The sequence below is a fragment of the Neopelma chrysocephalum genome, unplaced genomic scaffold (genome assembly GCF_003984885.1).
Source record: "Neopelma chrysocephalum unplaced genomic scaffold, ASM398488v2 Primary Assembly neopelma1_180, whole genome shotgun sequence".
Taxonomy (NCBI): domain Eukaryota; kingdom Metazoa; phylum Chordata; class Aves; order Passeriformes; family Pipridae; genus Neopelma; species Neopelma chrysocephalum.
The window spans coordinates 459,802-479,984 of record NW_020897842.1 but is presented as its reverse complement, the minus strand read 5'-3'; the positions used below and the strand labels follow the sequence as shown (position 1 = coordinate 479,984).

The window sequence follows — 20,183 nt, the reverse complement described above, 5'->3', positions numbered from 1 at the left end:
CTCCGCCTCCCCGCCGCCCGCCCCCGCTCGGGGGCCCCCGCGGCCCGGCCCCGCTGACACGTCCCGTCCCCGCCCGCCGCGCTGCGCCGCCATTTTGTGCGAGCCGCGGCCGGCAGCCGCGGGCAGCAGCCGCTTGTCTGCCTGTCCCCCTCCCGGTCCCGTCCCGTCCCCGGCTGCCGCTGCCATGCCTTCCGCGCCGCTCCGCGTGGCCGTGGTGTGCTCCAGCAACCAGAACCGCAGCATGGAGGCGCACAACATCCTCAGGTAAGCGGGGAGCGGGGCGGGAAAAGGCTGCTGGCCGGATACTTCCCTTCCCTTCGGCTAGGCCGCGCCCGGGCCGCTCCGCTGTCAGGGCGGGCCGTGTTCGGTGCCGGGGCTGGGGGCACCGTCCTGTTCGCATCCCCGAACCGGTGGCGGCTGTTTCTGCCCTCCCTGATGGACCCTCTTAGATTTTTCTCACGCTCTGGACCCGGCGTTGAAAACGCGGGCTGGGCCCCTTCGACAGGCCCCAAAACGGGGCCCGTGTCTCGACGTCTGAAAACTTAAACGTTTCCCCTTTTTTAAAATTTTATTTATTTATTTTAGGTTTTTATTTTATTTTTTAATTTTTTTTTCCTTACCCCCCTACACTTTTTTTTTTTTTTGCTTCATCTGAAGGGGGCCCACGGGGAAGCCGGAGAGGGGCTGACTCTTCTTCACGAGCTGGGGTAGTAATAGGAACAAGGAGTACAAACTGAAAGAGGGGAAATTTCTAGGTTAGATGTTAGGAAGAAGTTCTTTTTACTGCGGTAGAAAGGGTGGTGGGGCACTGGCAGGGGATGCCCAGAGAAGCTGTGGCTGCCCCTGCCCTGGAAGTGTTCAAAGCCAGGTTGGGCAAGGCCTTGAGCAACCTGGTCTAGTGGAAAGTGTCCCTGCCCATGGCAGGGGGTGGAACAAAACGATATTTAAGGTCCATCCCAACCCTGGAACATCCTGTGAAGACTGGAACCACTCCATGCCCTGAAAGGGAGCCCTTTCCTCTTGCAGGAAAACCAGGCCAAGTGTTTGGGTCAGAATGTTAAGTGTCTTTGAGATTATAAGTGTTAATCTATTTAGGACTCCAGGTGTTTTCAGCTTGGCTGAATTCAAAAGGGGGGATGGGAGACTGAGGATGGACTGACGGACAGGAGGAGACCTGAGCTGCCTGAAATCATGTCCCTAAATCTTCCCTTTACAGTGCAGGAACATGATGGAGGTGGTTGGGTTTATTTTGTTAAAGTTCTGCGAAGAAACACTCACATTAGAAATACACGTAGCTGGCATAAGAAGCCGAACAACTATCTGTAGGTTGTGTGCTACATTTAAATAAAATAATAGCCTTTGAAGGAATAAATAATAGAAGCATCTGGTTCTGGCAGCCATCTTACTGTGAGCAGCATTTCGTGCTGTTAAGGCTTAAACTTGGCATCAGATGTTACCCGTGAAAACATGATGCTGTTTTTTCTGCTAATGACACTGAAACTGAGTTGTAATTCCAACCTGAGTACTGATGACGAAGTTAAATTTACTTCCCAGTCAGGCCTTTTCCTTCCTCCTGTGTTTTTGCAGAAGAAATAAATCACTTCCGGTGTGACTGAGGGTTGGCAAATGTGGCAGGGGAATGTTAGTTTGTTTTTTTTTAAAGTCTCTTCTCCCTTAAAATTTGAATTAAAACGTAACAAAACGTGTTTATTCGGAAAATGTTTGATTTTATGTAATTACGGCAGTGGCTGTATAAATGGCAAAATAAAGATAAGGAAATAACTGCCCCATGGAATGAGGATGGTGATTTGCCAGTAAACGTCAGGAAAACGTCTGTGTTGGCTCAGAGCCCATCTTGCCTCACCAGTTCAGGCAGTGTCTTGCTGTGTGTTGCACTGCAGTTGGAAAAGAACACGTGATTAAAAGAGGAAGAAACTGAGGAATTATGAAACTTTAAAGTATGTTGTTAGTGGATTATAAGACTTTAAAGGATATAAATTCTATCAGAAGTGCAGGTGACTATCAGAAAACAAAGTCTGGGGTCCAGCCTTCGGTGTGTGCTTGTGTATTTTGCAATCAACCAGGTTTAAACACTTTGTTCTAATTTTCCAACAGAAGTCAGACTGGAGGTCTGTGTGAAGTTTGTTGATAGGATAAGAGCCATCACCACAGGGGTATGTTGGGGCATGGAAGCAAAGGGGAAACAGGAGCAGTAATAAGGGCTGTGCAGAAGGACATGCTCCTCCTTGTCAGACTGGGTGTGTGTAACCAGTCCCTGGGTCACATCTTACTCATCCTGCATTATTTATCACACATGATGTGCACCCTCAGCCCGCTGGGGTGGGGTGAGAAGCACAACAGGCCTTGGTGCTGTGTAAGCACTGCTCAGCAATAACAAAATATCCCTCTGTTACCAACACAAACCCAACACACAGCTCATGCTGGCCGCTGTGAAAAAATTAACCCAACCAAACCCAGCACGTTCTGTAGGTCTTTTTGACTTTTATTTTCCTTCTTTTATCTTCTGTTACCACAGAGCATGCAGACAGGCCGTGGTTCTCCCTCAAACACAGAGGAGGGAGGCAGAAGAGTTAACTCTTCTCTTACAACCAAATGTTTTTATGCAGCAACTTCCACATTTCCATTTGTGTGTATTTGCTTGGTAGTACCTTGATGGCCTTGAAAGGAAGTTACTGAGTTCAGAGTCTCTGTTCTACTGGTAGTGAAAACCTGTAGGATGCTGATACACACTTAAGCCACATATTCCTTTGTTTTAGGAAACAGAGTATTAGGAAATTAGGAATGTCTTAGTGGCAGTAGAGAGTTTTAAATATCGAAACCACAGTAGCTAAAACTTCAATTTCATATTGATGGTAAGACTTGTAGGTCAATATTGACCCTGTGAGAGAACACCAGTGCTGTTTAAGTTGTTAGTCACAGCTTCTCTCCTGCCATCATCTGTCAGCAGCTAAACTCAAGTGAAATATTGGCATTTATATTTCCTACTTAAACTGTATTAATAAGCCCTCAAGAAGAAGGAAGTGTTCTCAGATTTTTAGATTAAAGCACTTCATTTGACATCTTGTTAGTGATAGTGCAAATTACAGCAAGTTGGTAGTATTCAAAATTAGTTACCAGTGCTTTTGTCCTGCTTTTTAACAGTGTGGGGTTGTTTGGGGGTGGGTTTTTTAGGCTGATTGAATGGCATAGTGTACTTTCTAAGGAGCCTACAAGGAGGGCACTGTTGGTAGTTATTTTTCTGCTACATGTTGTGGAAAGAGTTGTGTTAAAATTAGTGATTGGTCCCCTGAAAATCCTCACCACTACCAGCTGCAGTGGCACTGCAGGATTCATTGCATTTGCTTGAAGTTTAGTAATACTCACTACTGGCCACTGTAAAGAGCAGCTGTGCTGTTATGACTGTACAGAAAGCTGAAAAAATACCTTAATAAGAATATGTGAGATCTCAAAATAACAACGAAATAGAAGAAAGGTGTGGACAGAAGCTCACATCTCAGTCTGCACGGATTAATATTTCTCCTGTCAGTACCTGAAGCTGAGTGGTACCAACCCTGTGGGGTGTGAGTGCTTTGTTAGTGCTTTCAGCAGCAGTTGTGTCCTGGTGAGAAGGGGGTATTTGCAGGGAGCTCTGAGGGTTTGTGGAGGGAAATGCTCACGGGCACATGAGTAGTGCACGTGAACTCCTTGTCATGAGCTCTGCACTTGGGCTGAGGTGAGCAGAAAATGAATTTGTCCACTGACTCACTTTGTCCTTAATATACTGGTAGTTTATCTACGTCAGTCTTGATGCTATTAATAGAAACAACTTCCTGAAATTTGGCACCATTTATAATTTTGTTAATGTTTAAGCTCCGCATTTCCAGAAACCAGTGCTAGGATAGTGTGTTAGTCTGCCTTACCCTTTGCTGTTCATGACAAAGCTGAAGCTCATTATTTTCCATCTTCTGGGTAGTTTTACTGGATCTCTCCAGCTGTTTAAGCAAAGCAGGCTGGTGAATAAAGGCTCTCTGCAGGCATCCTTCCCTCCCCTGTGCCCCACTTGTTGCAAGAAATGTGTTGAAACACTTCTAGAATATTTCGTAGCACTTTACCTGGTGTGTAAACAATGTAAAAGTTGACACTACCAGTTGCCAAGGTACAAAGCGTGAAATTCCATGTGAGAAACACATATTCCAGCAATTCAAGGAAGGAATTTTCAATGGGTCACTGGCCTTGGAGGCACAAATTTTTGATGTGTGGAAGGGCCAAATGAAGATTTCTGTTTTGTTTTATATGAGATCACACAAACTTCAGGGACACTTCCAGCAGGGGATTTGATGCCTGTGATGCAAACAGGCCTCTTTCAAAGAGTAATATTAAAAGAAAAAAATAAAAGTTAGGAGGAAACCATAGAAGAAAAAAATCAATTTGAAACTAAATTATTTCCTTAGCATTGCAGTTTCTTCTACACATATAATGGCTCACTTTGTGTCCAGTAGAAGCAGCAGAATAAAAACATGGGTCTGGAAGTATTGCAGGGAAAATAAATTACCAGTGACTCATAACTGCACCAGTTACATGTGATGGAGGGCTGGGAGGGGCAAAGAATTGCACTTTTTTCCACTTGCATCCGGTTTCAGTCATTAGTCCTGCAGAAAGAAGCAAAAAATCATCATGTATCCTGCCTGTTCACAGAAATAGGGACCTATAAATAGTGGCTGGAGGAAAAAGTAGGGAAGCAAGAAAAGAGAAAGGAGGGGCTGTGTCCTTATAGGAGGAATGAGAGGAAATAAGTGTTGATAGTTGCAGAGCAGTGTCTGAGCTTGGGGCAGAACTTGGTCACAGTAGTGTGTGCACAGAAGCATTTTGGGTCACTTTGAAGGCACCATTTGAAGGCAAACAGGCAACTTGAATCAGTGTCTTCTGTATTTCCTTGCTGACCAAGGGGTGACTCTTGCACTGGCCCCCAGTCTCCTGTTCACTGTTCTCAGAAGCAAACTCTACAAATTGGGTTTTGTTTTTGGGGAGTGGGAAGGAACAGGCATTGGGTTGTTTGCCTGCTTTTTGTTTTAACATTACTCACTCCATTCAGTCTCTGCTAAAATCATTGAAGGTGGAAGTGGGAGTGCTTGAAAAAATAGATTAAGTCATGGGCTTGACCTGTTTGAAGTTACATTGTCATTATAGACCCAAATGTTTCAGGACTTCTGGACAACAGCAACAGTATCTTACCCTGTAACTTTGTCCATTAGACCAGGAGAAAACAATCTATTTTTGGTCCTGTTATTCAACAAATATATTGTCATGTTTGTTAATATTAGTGAAGGATGTATTGAGGCTCAAGTACAAATAATTCAGTTAATCAGAAGGAACATTTTGACATTACCCCTAAAGACAAGCAGGTTCCTGCCTCCCTTTTTTATTTTAATTAGAACTATTAAACAAGTGGTTGTTCATAAGAATGGAATGGAGCAAGCCCTGATTCACCCCACAATTTTAGGCACCAGCCAGCGGAATATCTCCCCCCTTGTGTAAATGTAATTACACTGGATGGTTTGCAGTGCACTTGAGCAAAGTGCCAGGCACACAAATGTTTGTCCTGGGCTAATTAAATTACACCAGAGGTAGTTTGGGCAGCAGAGTGAGAGGAATGTAGTTATCCCAGAGACTTTACCAACTGATCAATACTTAAATGTTCTGCTACTTTTACTTACTTTCTTATATGAAGAGAAAAACATCTCTGCCTCCACTGTATTGTTGAGAAGTGAATATAAGACACGTGCTTTCTTGCAAATCCAGGATGTCTGAAAGCAGAAAAGAAATATCCAAAAAACTGTGTACCATAACTGTAAGAAAATCCCTACCAAATGTAGGTGCTCCTTTGGAAATGGTGTGTGAGTTTGGATTGTAACTGCGAGGAAATCTGCACGTTGGGAATGCTTGGCAGTTTGGTTGCTGAACTGTTTGGTTGTGATTTGGCTGATTGCTGTGGGGTGTTTTTAAAATTCACTGTTTTCCTGTTGGAAATCATCCAGTCTAATTGCCTTCCCTCTCCCCTTCCCTTCTGTCTTGCAGCAAACGAGGATTCAGCGTTCGATCCTTTGGCACAGGGACTCACGTGAAACTGCCAGGACCAGCCCCGGACAAGCCAAATGTTTATGACTTCAAAACAACATATGATCAGATGTACAATGATCTGCTTAGGAAAGACAAAGAACTGTATCCCTGTTGGCATGGCCTCTTTAAAAAATCCAGTGTGGTTCATCCTTGAAAGGTGTAATTCATTACTTGGCATTATGCATTAGGAACAGAGAGTTGCTTGACTGGCGAACTTAAAATGATTTCAGTTTATAGGTTTTTTTTTTTACAGTGGGCCTCTAATGCTCCCTTGTAAGTTGCTAAGTTACAATGCACACATCCCAAATGCTCTTTTGTAGTGTGTTAACATGTTTAGCTCTTGAATGAAAGCACATCAGTACTCACAGATTGTCCATTGCCTGCCCTGCACTGTGGATCACACCTCTCAGTGCAAAGACTGTCCTGATAATGGATCTGGGAAGAGCGACCACCTCGACATTAATGTTGTATTTAGCTCAGACAAACTGCCAGGTAAGGTTTACAGATACTTTCTCTGGGAGAGAGGATACCTTTCATTAAAGAGCTCACCCTTCTCACTGAGGATTTCGTGGTACATGATCTGTGCACCAAGAAAAAAATAACCCCATAGTGTATTATAAAAAATGGACATAGGAGAGCCCAATAACATATTTAATCCTGGAGAGCAGAGGTGATCAGGGTTAGGCACACTACTAAACCCCATGACTAATGTCAAACTGCATGATTTTAAAATATCTATATTTAAAGTTGATTTATTATTTTTTTTTTTTTTTTAGGAAAACCCACAAACCTACAAAATTGGGGCACTCACTCTAGATACTCTTTTTTTCAACAAAGATCTTTTTTTTTTAAAAAAAATTCAAAATGTAGGATATAGTCTTACTGTATCACATGTGATGTGCTGGTTTATTTGTTGGTGGTTTTTTTTTTTAATCCTTCCGCCTATAGAGAAAAGGCAAATCTTGCAAACCCAACACAACGAGGTATGTCATATCCATATCTTGATTAAAAGAACTGCTTCAAAAGAAAAGAACTTGAATTGAGAATTAATTTTAACAAGCACTAACGACTTGTGATTTCCTTTTTGCATCCTTCGTTGCTGCTGTACTGAGTATGGCAGTACTTAAAAAAAACCCCAAACAGCAGAAATCCTGCCCAGCCCCCCTGTTCAGCATGTTTAGGAGTTACCTTCCTGGTTCTGCTCCATGCTGGACACAGTTGCTGTGTTCCCCAAATGTATCTGCAGTGTCACAGTTAAATGTTTTCTCAAGATGAAGGAAAGCAGGTTTAAGCAACAGCCATTTCAAGGGAAATAGGGCAGGAGCAATTGCCTCTGTGACTTTGCTTTTTTGATTCTCGGCTAATTTGAGGTTTTCAGACTGAAGACTCAGCACAGAAATCAACTCCATTCCCAGAAATGGGTTTTTAGGGTAAAGATTTTAACCAAAAGCAGAGCTACTCTCATCAGCGAGGTGTGGAATAGGTTTTTGTGAACCAGGGTCCCAGGGACCTCAGTCCTTTTGGGTGAGCCTTAATTCCTAGGGGTGGTGGGCATGTGGACATGGCCTGTGTGGGGGGAGGGCCTGCTCTTCTCCTGGGCTTGGATTGGGGTGGGGAAACAAAAGGAGCTGTGTTTCCATATGATTGAGCTGCTTGTTCTGTTCCCCAGCCTTGCTTTCATCAGCTCAGTGGACATGACTCTCACCTGTAGCCTTTCCATGTGGTCTGAAATAGTGTGTCCTGGGGACATTCCCATATGGCAGCGAGGAGCCACGGGGAGTGTGAGGGCTCAGCATCCAGTTCTGCCTCACTCAGGAGTGATCTCCATCCAGTCCCACATGCCAGCAGGGATCCCAGGCACTGTGCACACCAGATACTCAGTGAAATTGTGGCCGTGAGGGACATGGAACATTCCCTGCCCAAAGAAATGTCCCCAGTTTCAGAAAGCAGTGGTTTCAAACAGCAAAAGAGCTGCTGCAGTGTTGGACCTCCCTCAGAGCAAGGTTAAAACTGTGTTAGAGAGAAGATCCACTGAACCTCTCCTGTTCACTTGTGGAAAGGGGGGACAACTATTAAAAACCCACTCTACAGAGACTAAAAGCACCTTCATTATAGTTAATTAGTGAAATATAGAGCACAGGCTCACATACCTTGAAGGCATATGTTGCATTTAAGAAGCACAGGAATAAGAGATTCGGTTGAGTAGGTGGTTACAGAGTCTCTAAAATGGAAGTACTTCAAAGCCTTTTAAGATGTGGTAGTTAAAACTTATAGTTAAAATAAGTACCCACATCTCCCATTGCATTTGGAGAATATAGCATTTAAATTCCCTGAGCCCTAATAGAGGGCTGTGACAAAACCATTTGAAGCTGTTCTGAATGTGGCTTTTGGTTGCTTTTTTAAAATATTCCTCTAGTATTTCTAGGACAACAGTAGAGGAGGATTCTACTGCTAATCTGGAGGAGACATGGCCATGTAACACCTCTGGGGCTGTGTGTGTAGTACAGATACACCACCTTGTACTTGCATGTGTAATCCACCTTTCCAAGATCGTGATTACACTTGCCCCTTACAACTGTGTGAGGGGGTTTGAGGACTCAATTCTAATTATATGGTGGTGACTTTAAGATGAAGCAAAAATAGAGCAAAACTGGTGAGCCCTGCCTTCAAGTGAACTCAAAAATTAGTCAAGGATGAAACTTGCTGAACACCCGTTTAAATCTTCATCAGCAGGTGCTTTTATGCCCAGGGATAGGAACTGTTCAAATGGAAATTTGACCAAAATTCTGCAGCAGTAGCTCCTGGGTCCTTTATCAATGCTGTCTAACTGCCTGACTGATTGTTCCTTTCCTTTTCTCAACACTGGTGTATCTGTGACCCTCACATTAAAGATGCCTAATGATTTCCTTAGATAGGTGGGCATTTTTAATTAGGATTTCTAGGCAGCCTGCATCTAATCTGCAAGCCTGGCCTCTTGCTCTCTTCCCTGTGTTTTACCTCCTCTTTTAATGTGACCTGCTCTGTAACTGTAGGTAGGATTCCAGTTTTAGCTCCATAGTTACCTGAGGATATAAAATTGAGGGGAGGGTGGAAAAGGTGTCCTCAAGAAGTTCCTAAAGGTGTGCTTGTTAGAAGGAAAATTTCAGAAATGAAGAAGAAAAACTGGCTTGATACATCTCACTTGAAGACATATTGATTCTTTTCTGTCAAAAAAAAAAGGTAGTGATAATCTTGGTGATAATCTTCTTCTCTGAACTCCATGTTGAAGCTGGATGCCCATGTGGTATTGCCTTGTAGCTCAGTCTTGAGCAGTAACTTATTTAATTCTACTTCAGGTAAGCTCTTCATGCATGTATTTATCTTACATTTTATCAGGTTTTCTCATGGATTTTGAACTGATAAGCAGTTGTCAGCTTCTGTTCTGAGCTGTCATGGCAGTGGTCAGCAGGATACCTTCTGTGTCTGGAGACCACTCTGGGATGGTTTATTTTAGATATGTTTAGGGTTGGTTTGTTTGGGTTTTTTTAAGGTTGGGTTTGGTTTTTTCTTCTCTGTTTTTTTTGAAGCCTGACCTTCCAAGAGCTAAAAATAGTTGAAGTCACGGCCTGCCTGTCAGTGGCAAAATTCTTCCAAAGGCAGTGCAGTACAAGTCTCATTTTCTTCCTTAACATGTCTTTCAAAGTACTTCAGTGCTCCTAGAAGTAGAGGGAAGGGATGAGGGTGGAAAGCAGTGTTTAAACTGGATTTGAACAGGCTTCTAAGAGGCACATTTGTGTGAATCAATATGCTTCCAGCCATAGCTGAATTCTAATCCCTTTTTCTCCATGAAGGATCATAAGACCAAAACACTTCACGAAGTCCCAGGCCTTTCAAACGCAGCATTTTTCAGTACTTTTTAGTCTGACTTCTGATCAGAATGCCTTTAATCTTGGCTTCATTTACATTAAAAAGGGAAGATATAAAATTATTAAAAATATATAAACCAGAAATATATTATTTAAATGTTATTTCCCCTGTGTTTGAACTTAGGGACACGGTAGAAACAGCAGACTCCAATCTAATATTAAATGCTTTTCAGCATCTAAAACATCTCTGCCGTGCTGTCAGTCTCCCAGCTAGTCTTTAAAAGGTTTATTTCCTTAGCCAAAGTGAGTCCTGAACAGATGCTCTAAGGAATTCTTACTGCAGGATCCTGTCTGAGGCTGAGGACTCTTGTAAAATCCACTTAGAATTGAAATGATTTCATTTATTGGCCCAGGTTTGGCAGTTTCCCCCTGACTTGAAGGAGGGGAGCGTTGAAGACTTTACCTCCCATTAACACAAAACTTCTGTGCCAGCATAAGGGATGCTTCTACCTTCTTTTCCTTACAATGATTCCAAATCCATTTTCATGGTAGTGACTGTAATTTCTTAAACTGGCATTAATTGCAAGCCAGTGTTGCACTGAGGACTGTTTCCTGCAGCCTCATCCAGCGTGTTGCTTCCCCTGCATGCTGCTGTTCCAAAGTGGCCCTGCTGTCTTTGTGATTGTGTTCTCAGGTTTCCCAGATGCCTTAAATGAAACGGCTTAATTGATTTAGGGTTTGTAATGCTTGTGGTTTGCTTTATCTGAGGTTCCCTATCCAGCTCTACCTCCAGGTAGCTGAAAATTACCTTTTGAGTTTCACAGCACAAAGCAGTGACAGCAGCAGAAGGCAATTTGAGAAGGGCTGTTGCAGCCCCTGCTTCCCTGAGGCGTTAAATGAGGTGACTCTTTCTCTCTCACAGACCTCTCTCTCTCCTCACAGCTTCCTCAAAGCTCTTCCCCCCTCAGCCCAGTCCTACGACATTTGCTGCTCATCCTCTGGAACCTGGCAGTGGTTTCCAAACCTGACAAGAGCATCTAAAAGTCATGGGTGACACTTCTGAGCTTTCTTGCCGACTGGTCCTGACAGTGACTGTTGTATTCCTTTTTTACATGTCCCTGTCACTTACTGGACCTGGCAGTAGTTTGAGCCAAGTGATCAAACACTGGACATTCCAGCAATCCAGACTCCTCTTGAAGTTCACACTTGGCTGAAGTGCAGCTGTTGGATGATGTGGGCACACATGCCACACATCTTCAAAGTCATCTTGTGGTCTGTCTCTGGTATCCTTATCTTCCTTTAGTCCCTTCAGTATATCTGTGCCATCCCTTCTGTGCCATCCCTTCTTCAGGTCTTCGGTTTTCCCATTACTCGGTTTCTTTTCCCCTTTGACAGCTTGTTTCTGTCCAGTTTCATCCCCAAATACTGTTTCAGCTGTTCAGCACCAACAAGTCATTGGCATTTGAGCTCTGGGCTTAAACTCAAGATATTTCCTGCTTCTGCTGATGTTTGGGTAGGTACCCTCAGCTTTGGGGCTCAGCCAGGCTTGAGGGAGTGAGCAGGGCTGGCATGTGGTTGTATTTGGACCAGCTGCTTTGAGCAGGCTCAGCTGGACTTCTCGGTGCAGTTTGTAGCTTAAAAATCCCAGGTAGTTGTCCTTCACAAGGAAAAACAAGTTCAGTTCTTTGCAGGTCGTTAATGCAGGCACAGATGTTACCAGAAATGTTACTTAACCCAGCTTAGTATGTTTGTTACAGTTTGGAATGGCCTATTTTAGAATCAAAGAATCACAGAACGGTTTGGGTTGGAAGGGACCTTAAAGATCATCCATTTCCACCCCCTGCCATGGGCAGGGACACCTTCCCCTATCCCAGGTTGCTCCAACCTGGCCTTGGACACTTCCAGGGATGGGGCAGCCACAGCTTCTCTGGGCAACCTGTGCCAGGGCCTCCCCACCCTCACAGGGAAGAATTTCTCCCCAATATCCACGTAAACCTACTCTCTTTTCATTTTGAATCCAGTAGAATCATAGAATGGTTCAGTGTTTAGACTTTAGAGTACCCTGAAAGACTTGTGACCAAACTGGTTTGTACTAAACCCAACCCAATTTCAGTTCAAGGGAAAGGCAGTCTGTGCTCTGGCTGTGGAGTGAAGGCAGTTCTTGCAGCTGTAATCACCAAGCTTGGAAAGTAGATTTGTAGTGCCCAGGCCCATTTTCAGGCTTTCTTTCCCTATAAAAGGAGCTGATGCTGAAGGTAGAAGAAGGTTGGGCAGCCTCACCCCCCTCACACACACATCCTTTAAGGAAATATCTACTTCCTAGACAAATTGCCAAGCAGGGTTTAACACAATGTGAGTTGTTCATAATGCAGGTACTAATAAATAAATTTAGATGGTGTAGAAAAGAGACCTGCAAATGGAGGTGTGAGAAGCATTCTGCTCTGCTGCTGGTTTTCCCAAAGAAGAACAGCAATGTTTGAATATGGTGGCACCTGCACCACAGGGAATAATCAGCATGTCAGATTTGTTTGAAGATATGGAAACTTTGGGTGCCAACCATTAATTTAAAGATCCCCCCCCCAACTAAAGAGTATATATACATTTTAACAAATGTTTTTTGCCCAATTATGTTTAATGAAGTAGCCTCAGATCATCTCCTTCCAACCTCTCTCCATAGGCAGGGACACCTCCCACTAGCCCAGGTTGCTCCAAGCCCCATCCAACCTGGCCTTGAACACTTCCAGGGATGGGGATTTAAGATTAATTATGTAATTAATTTATATACCCCAAAACTTTCAGCTCAGATCACTTGGGAGCTTCAGCTTCACGTGGGAGTTAAAATGAAAGTTACTGAATACTTGGATCAGTAAGATCACTGTTAATCATACAGGATTGGAGACTTTATGCTCATGGCTGAAAGTGTTCACCCTGTCAGTGACACAAATTACTGATAAATTGGTTGGAAGGGTGAGGGATGTTTGGTAAAAGGCATTTCTGGTGTCTAGGACAGGAATTTTAAATTTGGGTGGCAGAAGCTGTGAAAGCTTTAGGGGTTTATCCAAACACACACGTAACTTCTTTTTTTAAATACGTGTATATCTTCATCACTAGATTATTATGGGTTATCCTTAGCTAAAAGGAGAGAATGCACAGTCAGAAACAATAGAAATAGGTGGGTATGGCCATGTCCATATAATAGTGAGCAACTATTGCAAAAACTCAACTTGTATTGCACCATCTCCTTTTTACATCAAGTCTTTCCATTGCTGAGCTGTCACGCAGGGATTTCATCATCCTGTGAATCCATTTAGCATAGTCACTGCAATAAAGGTGAAATCTGAACTGGACTCCCTGTAAAAATGTGATGGATTTACTATGCAGGAGGTGAAGGCCTCTTAGAGAAATGCAGGCATGTTGTGTTGAGTGTGAGCATGGCAGGGCTGGGAAGGTGTGACAGCAGGGAAAGCCAGGTGGGAATCTTGGGAGGACCTGCTGAAGAAGTGGCTGCTGAAGAGAAAGAGCAGAGATGCACGGGATAGGGAGCATGGAGTTAAAATCTGTTGGAAGGAAAGCAGAGCCTGACTTCAATGATTCCACATCTGGCAGTGCAGTGGAAACCATTAGTGAGTTGTAGTATCTGCATTCACCTGAGCTCACAAAGAGGAAGAAGCTGGGTTGTGATGATGCATTGGGGGCAGTCATGCAGAGCACATCCCCCTGCCTGCTCAGGGGATGCTGTGCTCCTTTCTGCCAGGTGAAAAAGACTTCAGGCAACCAAATATGAAAGTGTCATGAATCTTAACTGCTTATTTCAGTCTCCTTTTATAGGCAGATGGACCCTTGGAGGAAAAAAAAAATAGCTGTAAGTTGGCAGCAGAAAGCTCGGCTGTGAGGCAGAAAGCTTGTGTGGGTTTTTGGAATATGCGTAATTCTGTCTCCAGGCTCAGTCAGGAAAGCTAGGGGACAGATGCCAGCAACATTTTATCCTAGAAAGGGAAAAAAGAGAACCCAAAAAAGTGTGTGGGATGTTGTGGATTTTTTTTTTTCCCCTTGAACTGCATGATGTAGAAACGAGGACTACGGAGCCCAGAAAGGGCTCCCCTTCCAACAGAACAAAGCAGCACAGCCAGGTGTTGACAGGTATTTTGAAAATGGTATTTTGAAAATGCAGTCATTTTCAAAACACTCTAGAAATAACCAGAGGTCTGAAATGGCTTCATCTAAGTGTTGGGTTTCTTTTTTTCCCAAGCATGACAAATCCAAGGAGAGTTTACAGGGGTGCTGAGAGGAAGAAGTGGGTGCTGGTGTGCAGGAGCTGCTTGTGAGAGAGCTTTGGGCTATAAAGGACAATTCTTTAATAATTATAAGGAGAAATCTTTCTGGAAAGAAGAGTGATAAAAGGCTTGGGAGCGACCTGGAGAAAAGAAATGTGGTCAAAGTCAGTTGGCTGAGAGAGAGAATTGACTGCATATATTTGTGATAAACAGCTTATCATTCCATTTGTGGTGCAAAATTGAAATCTGAAGTAGTTGAAGTGCAGTGGTGCAGACACAAAAGAACTGAGTATATTTTCAACATAAAGTAGATCTAATAGGTAGAAAGATGGGTTCAAGTCTTGATAGAGCTTAAACACTTGAAAGATTTAAAAGCTTTGGAGGCTTTTTGCTTGAAGACTGTTCGAGAACACCTTGGAGCACACGGTGCACATCTGGCTACCAAGGGGAGTAGAACTTGAGCTACCAGAGGGCAACTGCAAAAAGGTAGGCAGAAAGTTGTTGGTCTTTTGTTACAAAAGTATTAGGACTGTTCTCTGAAAAGAAATACATGTATGTGACCTTTTCAGCAAGGAAATAAGCCAAGATGACCCCTCACATACTGCTACTAATGATTTTTTTTTTCGCAGAATCCCGTTGCCTCAAGAAATTATAGGCTGCTATTTGAATGTAAAAATATCTACTTAGATGGCTAAAAATACAGCTGTGTCAGAGTAAGGAAGAGGTGCATCTGCCTCCAGGCTTTCTCCAGTCAAACCTTTCCTGGTATTCCTGATTTACCCATAAAGCTTGGCCTTCAGAGGGAGTTTGGTTTTACTCAAGCGAGTAGATTCGTGTGACAGTCAACCCTGGAGTGCTCCTGATGGAACTGCACGTCCCACAAGGCTCAGGAAACAGTGGGATTGGTGAATCCTGCCTGAAAGGGGGATGCAGGATGTTAAACCTCAAGGTTACAGTAGCAGCACAAATATAGCTCCCGAGGAGCTTAACAGATTCCTTTCACACCGTGATGAGGCTCTGACAGGCATAAAGTCAGTGTTTTTCTTATTCCCTAAATGGGAATGTATCTTGGGATATTTTTAAGGGATGTGCTTCTGTTATTTCCTTGACTTTTTTGGGAGTTCAGTTGCATAAACCCAAGGCCCAGGTGGGGCTTTGTGCAGGTGACACCACAAACACCCTGGAATTGCCTTTGAAGAGGGAGGCCCCTGGAGTGAATGTAGGACATTCTGCTTATGCAAACAGAGCAGGCTGTGTGTTCTAAACATTATGGATATAAAAATAGTTGCCCAAGAAAAGTTGTCCTTCTGAGCTCTTCTGAGGGCCTTCTAAAGCTGTCCTGCCATTGGACTGGTGACAATGACAGGTCTCTGCATGAGTTACCCTGATGGGGGTCACACTGTCATCTTGGGAGTCTCTTTAATGGTCACTGGAGTTTCTATTTGCAAATAGGAAGAATCTTATTTTAAAGATACAGTAATAATTTTAACTTGTACTGGTCATTTGCTCAAAAACGTGACTTGTCTTAAAGTGAAGATACTTAACTCAAATGACTTCAGATACACACAGAATGGAATTTTACACATGTTGGACAGAAATAAGAGAATCAAGCCACGACCAGAGAGATTCCAGAACTGCAAAGATGTTTTTGATTTGATCCTAACGTGTGAAGAAAGAGTCTATGATCAAGTAGTAGAAGGTAAGGACCTTGAACTGATAAACCAAGTTAACCTTGGGTGCTTTTTTCCCCCCTCCTCCCCGAAGTCCTTCACAAATCTGGAACCACCTCTGTCTCCTCCAACTACTGCTGCTGGAACACCAGTGGGGACAAGAGCTTGCAGTCATTGATGTAGGCTTTGTGTACCAGAGCTGGGATGGCTGAGCTCTTGTTGCTAAAAGATGTTGGCAGCTACAGGGAGTGTGTATGTGTAGCAATATTGAGGGCTGACATAAGGAAATCTGTAGAAATTCAGGTAACACGTTTGGTTTGGAAATGCCCATGGATCTCCAAAAACAGCAAGTTGTATGAGATGAGCATTTTTCCACCCTGGGTTGATGGAGCAACAAAGCCTTAAGATCTCTTCCTTATGCAACTTCCCTGCAGAAGGCTTCCTGTGACCTACTGAGCAGTTTATCCACATTAAATACCTCTTGTACAGGTGGAGAAGCTGTTCCTGAGTGTTGTTAACACTGTGCAAACGTGGCATGGCTTTGCCTTGCATGAGTCAAAGTGAGATGTGCCAGAAGCATCTGGGGTGGGGGTTGGGTCCCACATGATCTCGGTGCACAGGCTCCATGTGAACTCACCCAAAACCTTGGGCTCTCAGCAGTGACTCAGTTCCTGGGCTGAGAACCTTGTCTGCCTCTGGAAATGCTGGATACAGGATTTAAGGGGTTCTTTTCACCCTGAAAGACCAGCCAGCTGAATTAGTATCATACACACAACTTAGAGGGCTGTCGCCTTGGCTTTTCCATCCTCAGTGGTCACATCACAGGTAGTGCAGAGTACATTTGGGCTCCTGCAAACCAAGCAGTCAGTGTTCTGAATGCTTAAGGGAAGGGTTGAAATGTGTGAGTGAGTTCTGAGGGCAGCTCTGGCACTTGAAGGGGCCTTCAGCAAGTGCAGCGTGTCTCACGTAGAAAGCAGCTTCCCCTCTGATGTTTTAGGTGAGTGTCCTGAGGAAGGGAGGGGAAGATCAACCCCTTGCTGGTTTTCCAGTTGTGCATCTCTCTCCCTTCATGGTAATAATGCCCTTCACAATCGACCCAAATGGCTCTGGGTGTGAAAACCAGCATTTTAAACTGGAGGCCCCAACGGGTTTGCCAACATGAAGGTGCAGGATGGGGATGGGAGAGAACTTGTATGTCCAGTAGGAAGGGTGTTAGAGAGGCACAGCAATAGTACAAGGGCCCGCCAGTAGGAAAAGGATGGAGGTTTTTTTTCCCCCTCCACCCCTTGTTAATAAGTGGACACATTAAAGCTAGAATTTTTCAATGTGACTTGTAGGAGTTCACCTTGCAGTGTCACATTCAGAGTGCTGGATGAACAGTGCTTTTTTTTTAAAAAATGAGCAATTAAAACCCTCCAGGCGAGGAAGCCCAAAATCCTTCTTGATTTTTGAGACTCCTGATCATGGTCTTTAAAGAGTAGTGAGCAGTATAACCTTCCTCGAGCAGGGCAAACGAACTGTCGTGACCCTTCCACAAATCTGAATTATTCTGTGTCCAAAATCCATTTCTTGTTCTTGAAATGAAAGGGACAATGTGTAAGACAACGTTAAATAAAAAAATATTCTAAAAACCAGTTTGGGAAAGGCTGATGTGACAATGCTTATGCATTTTTCAAAACCTTGTTAATACTTTGTGTGTAAAACACAATACAGTTCCACCCCGAGTTTTGCTGTTATGTATATTTTGTTTTCAAATAGATTTAAATTCCAGAGAGCAGGAGACGTGTCAACCAGTCCATGTGATCAATGTGGACATTCAGGATAACCACGAGGAGGCCACTCTGGGTGCTTTCCTTATCTGTGAGCTCTGCCAGTGTGTAAGTAGAGAGGGCTCGTTTCCTGGGGGTGCCTTGGACTGCACAGGGGGCTGGGCTTTGCTTAGTGCTCCTGAAAGGTGCTGCACATTGCAGAAGTGGGGTCAGTAAAATCCCTGTCAAGGATTGTAAGTTCCCAAGTTCTCCTGGTTATTTTCAGAGCTCTTGGGCAAATAGATGAACTTAACCACGGGTTCGTGGTTTGCAAAGTGAAACAATTTGAATTAGGTGGGATTTAAACGTCAGAGTTGCATTCTGAATCTCGGTATTCTTGAAAAAAATCCCTTTATGGGTGTGTTTCATAGCACCACAGTGCTCTGTGTGTGATGTGGAACAAAACACTGGTGTAAGACTGAAATGAGCTGCACTCAGACAATGGAACTGAGAGCAGAGGAAGGACCTGTGTCCTTTTACGCTGCCCAGGTTGAGGAGTTCACCTAGTCCAGGGTGGCAACAGGCTTTCTTTTTTTTAACTCCAGCCTGTGTGGTCTATTTTGGTCTCAAATCCTTTCCAGATTCAAAAAGCCTAAGAGGGTTCAAGGACTTGAAATTTTAGCCATCTGTTCAGTGTGTGCCTGGAGCTATTCTGGAGGGTTCTTAGCTGGTGGGGAGGGATGTTGCCTACTCGACAAAGTGCTAGTGAAGTGCCAGTTGGGTGGGTTGGGGAAGGAAGGATCTGCAGATAAACATAAAGCAGAATATCTGTGCATTTGGGAGTGCTGGGAATGTCAATAAAGCACCCAAGGGCTGCACTGTCGGGCACAGCCTCTGCTGGGTTGGATTTCCCAGCGAGCCAAAAGCCTGGGATTATTACAGTTTTCTAAACAGCATCATATCCTTGGAGTCTGGTTGCTTAGTCTTTTTTCTCTTCCAGATACAGCACACAGAAGACATGGAAAATGAAATAGATGAGCTGTTACAGGAATTTGAAGAGAAAAGTGGAAGGACTTTTCTTCATACTGTCTGCTTTTATTAAAGCACATCTGTCTCTTAGGCCTTAATACAGATGAGGGAAGCATGTGTTTAAATTTCTGATTATACTGTATTTTCCTGGAAAATGAATATTGATCTTTTTTTGTTTGTTTGTTTGTTTGTTTGTTTAAAAACTCCTTTTCAGTGTCTTTTTGTTTCAGGTGTTCTGTCACAGGTAGGCAGAGGTACTGGTTGGGCTTGTACATATGAAATGATGAAAAGTATACACAAAGGCCACCTATTTAAAAATTAAATTCAAGTTCTTTTCTAAATCCTACTTTAATTATTACAAGTAGGTTTTTAATTATAAAGAGAATGTTTCTTGAATATAAGTTTATAATGTATTTTTCCAGCTTACAAATTTATTTTATTTCAGTTGTGCATTTTTTTTTGGCTTTTTTTTTTTTTAAATTTAATGTGACAGAATGGCTGAGGATGTGAATGGAACAATTAAATAACTGAGTATCTGTATATTATTAGCTATAAAGTTGGAAGCATCCAATAAAAATGAAAAACCTCTGAGTTTGTCTGTTTTCAAAGTAGCAGCTGAGGAAGTGTCTGCTCTTTTTGAGGTAAAACAAAGTATCTGTGTGAGATGAATAAAACTGAGAGGCTGTAACTGTAGCAGTCAGGGCCCAATGTCTAAGGAAAATGGGGAGAAATGGCAAAGTCCACTGTCAACAGAAATAATTTAAATTTGGGTGGTTTTTTTTTCAACCAAAGTAGTTTTGAATAGAAGCATTTTCCTCCCTTACAGCAGCAGTAAATGTGGTTGTTATGGCTCAAAATGCAGGAAGTGGGTACGTGTGTACAAACTGAGCAAAAGCCGCTCAGACTGATAATACTGAAACCAAATTATTGCACGTTCAAAATGTGACTGGTAAAGTGTTGTTGCTTACAGGCAAGAGAGGATCTTAAAAGTTGTTTTCTTAAAAGAACCTGTGAACAATTTGGAGCAAACCAGGCTCTTCTGGGGTAGCTGAGGACAACAAACAAAGTGAAGCAGCATCAAATGGGGTTTGTGCTCTTGGCTTCTCCTGTTCCATCACTGACCTCTGGCAGCTTGCAGGAATTACTTATTTTTCCTTCTTAAGTGTTTTGCACATGCAGGAGTTTGGTGCAAGTACTTTCAGCTCAGGCCAGTGTCACCCCTCTGTGCAAACAACTTTGTCTGTGTGGCAGTAAATCTTAAGGTGATGCTGCTTAACCTCTGTCAGTGAACACACAGGTATTAAAGGAGCAGCATTTCGGGTTCCACACCTGAGAACTGCGAGTCCCTATTGGAAAATACCTTCTTGGCAGCTGCAAATCCCGAAGTCTCAGTCAGGCTCCCAAAGAAACCTTACACCTCGCTGCTCCTGGGATCCTGGGGGTTGGCTGTGGTTTCAACTGCTTTGTGGTAAAACTTAGGCCTCTGCCAGCTCAATCCGT

At 43.4% G+C, this 20,183-nt stretch overlaps 1 protein-coding gene across 2 annotated transcripts; it reads left to right on the top strand.

The window, feature by feature from the left end:
• The first annotated feature begins 79 nt into the window (after positions 1 to 79).
• On the top strand, positions 80 to 19,272 carry SSU72 (SSU72 homolog, RNA polymerase II CTD phosphatase). Of its 2 annotated transcripts, none has more exons than XM_027702200.1 (5): positions 80 to 264; positions 6,076 to 6,219; positions 15,796 to 15,935; positions 17,665 to 17,783; positions 18,655 to 19,272. In XM_027702200.1, the coding sequence occupies exons 1-5, from the start codon at positions 185 to 187 to the stop codon at positions 18,754 to 18,756; spliced, it is 585 nt and encodes a 194-aa protein (XP_027558001.1). In that variant the 5' UTR covers positions 80 to 184; the 3' UTR covers positions 18,757 to 19,272. The 2 variants fall into 2 exon arrangements, with proteins under 2 accessions (XP_027558001.1, XP_027558002.1); XM_027702201.1 differs by having other exon boundaries at positions 178 to 264; positions 6,076 to 6,609; positions 15,768 to 15,935.
• Positions 19,273 to 20,183: the final 911 nt, after the last annotated feature.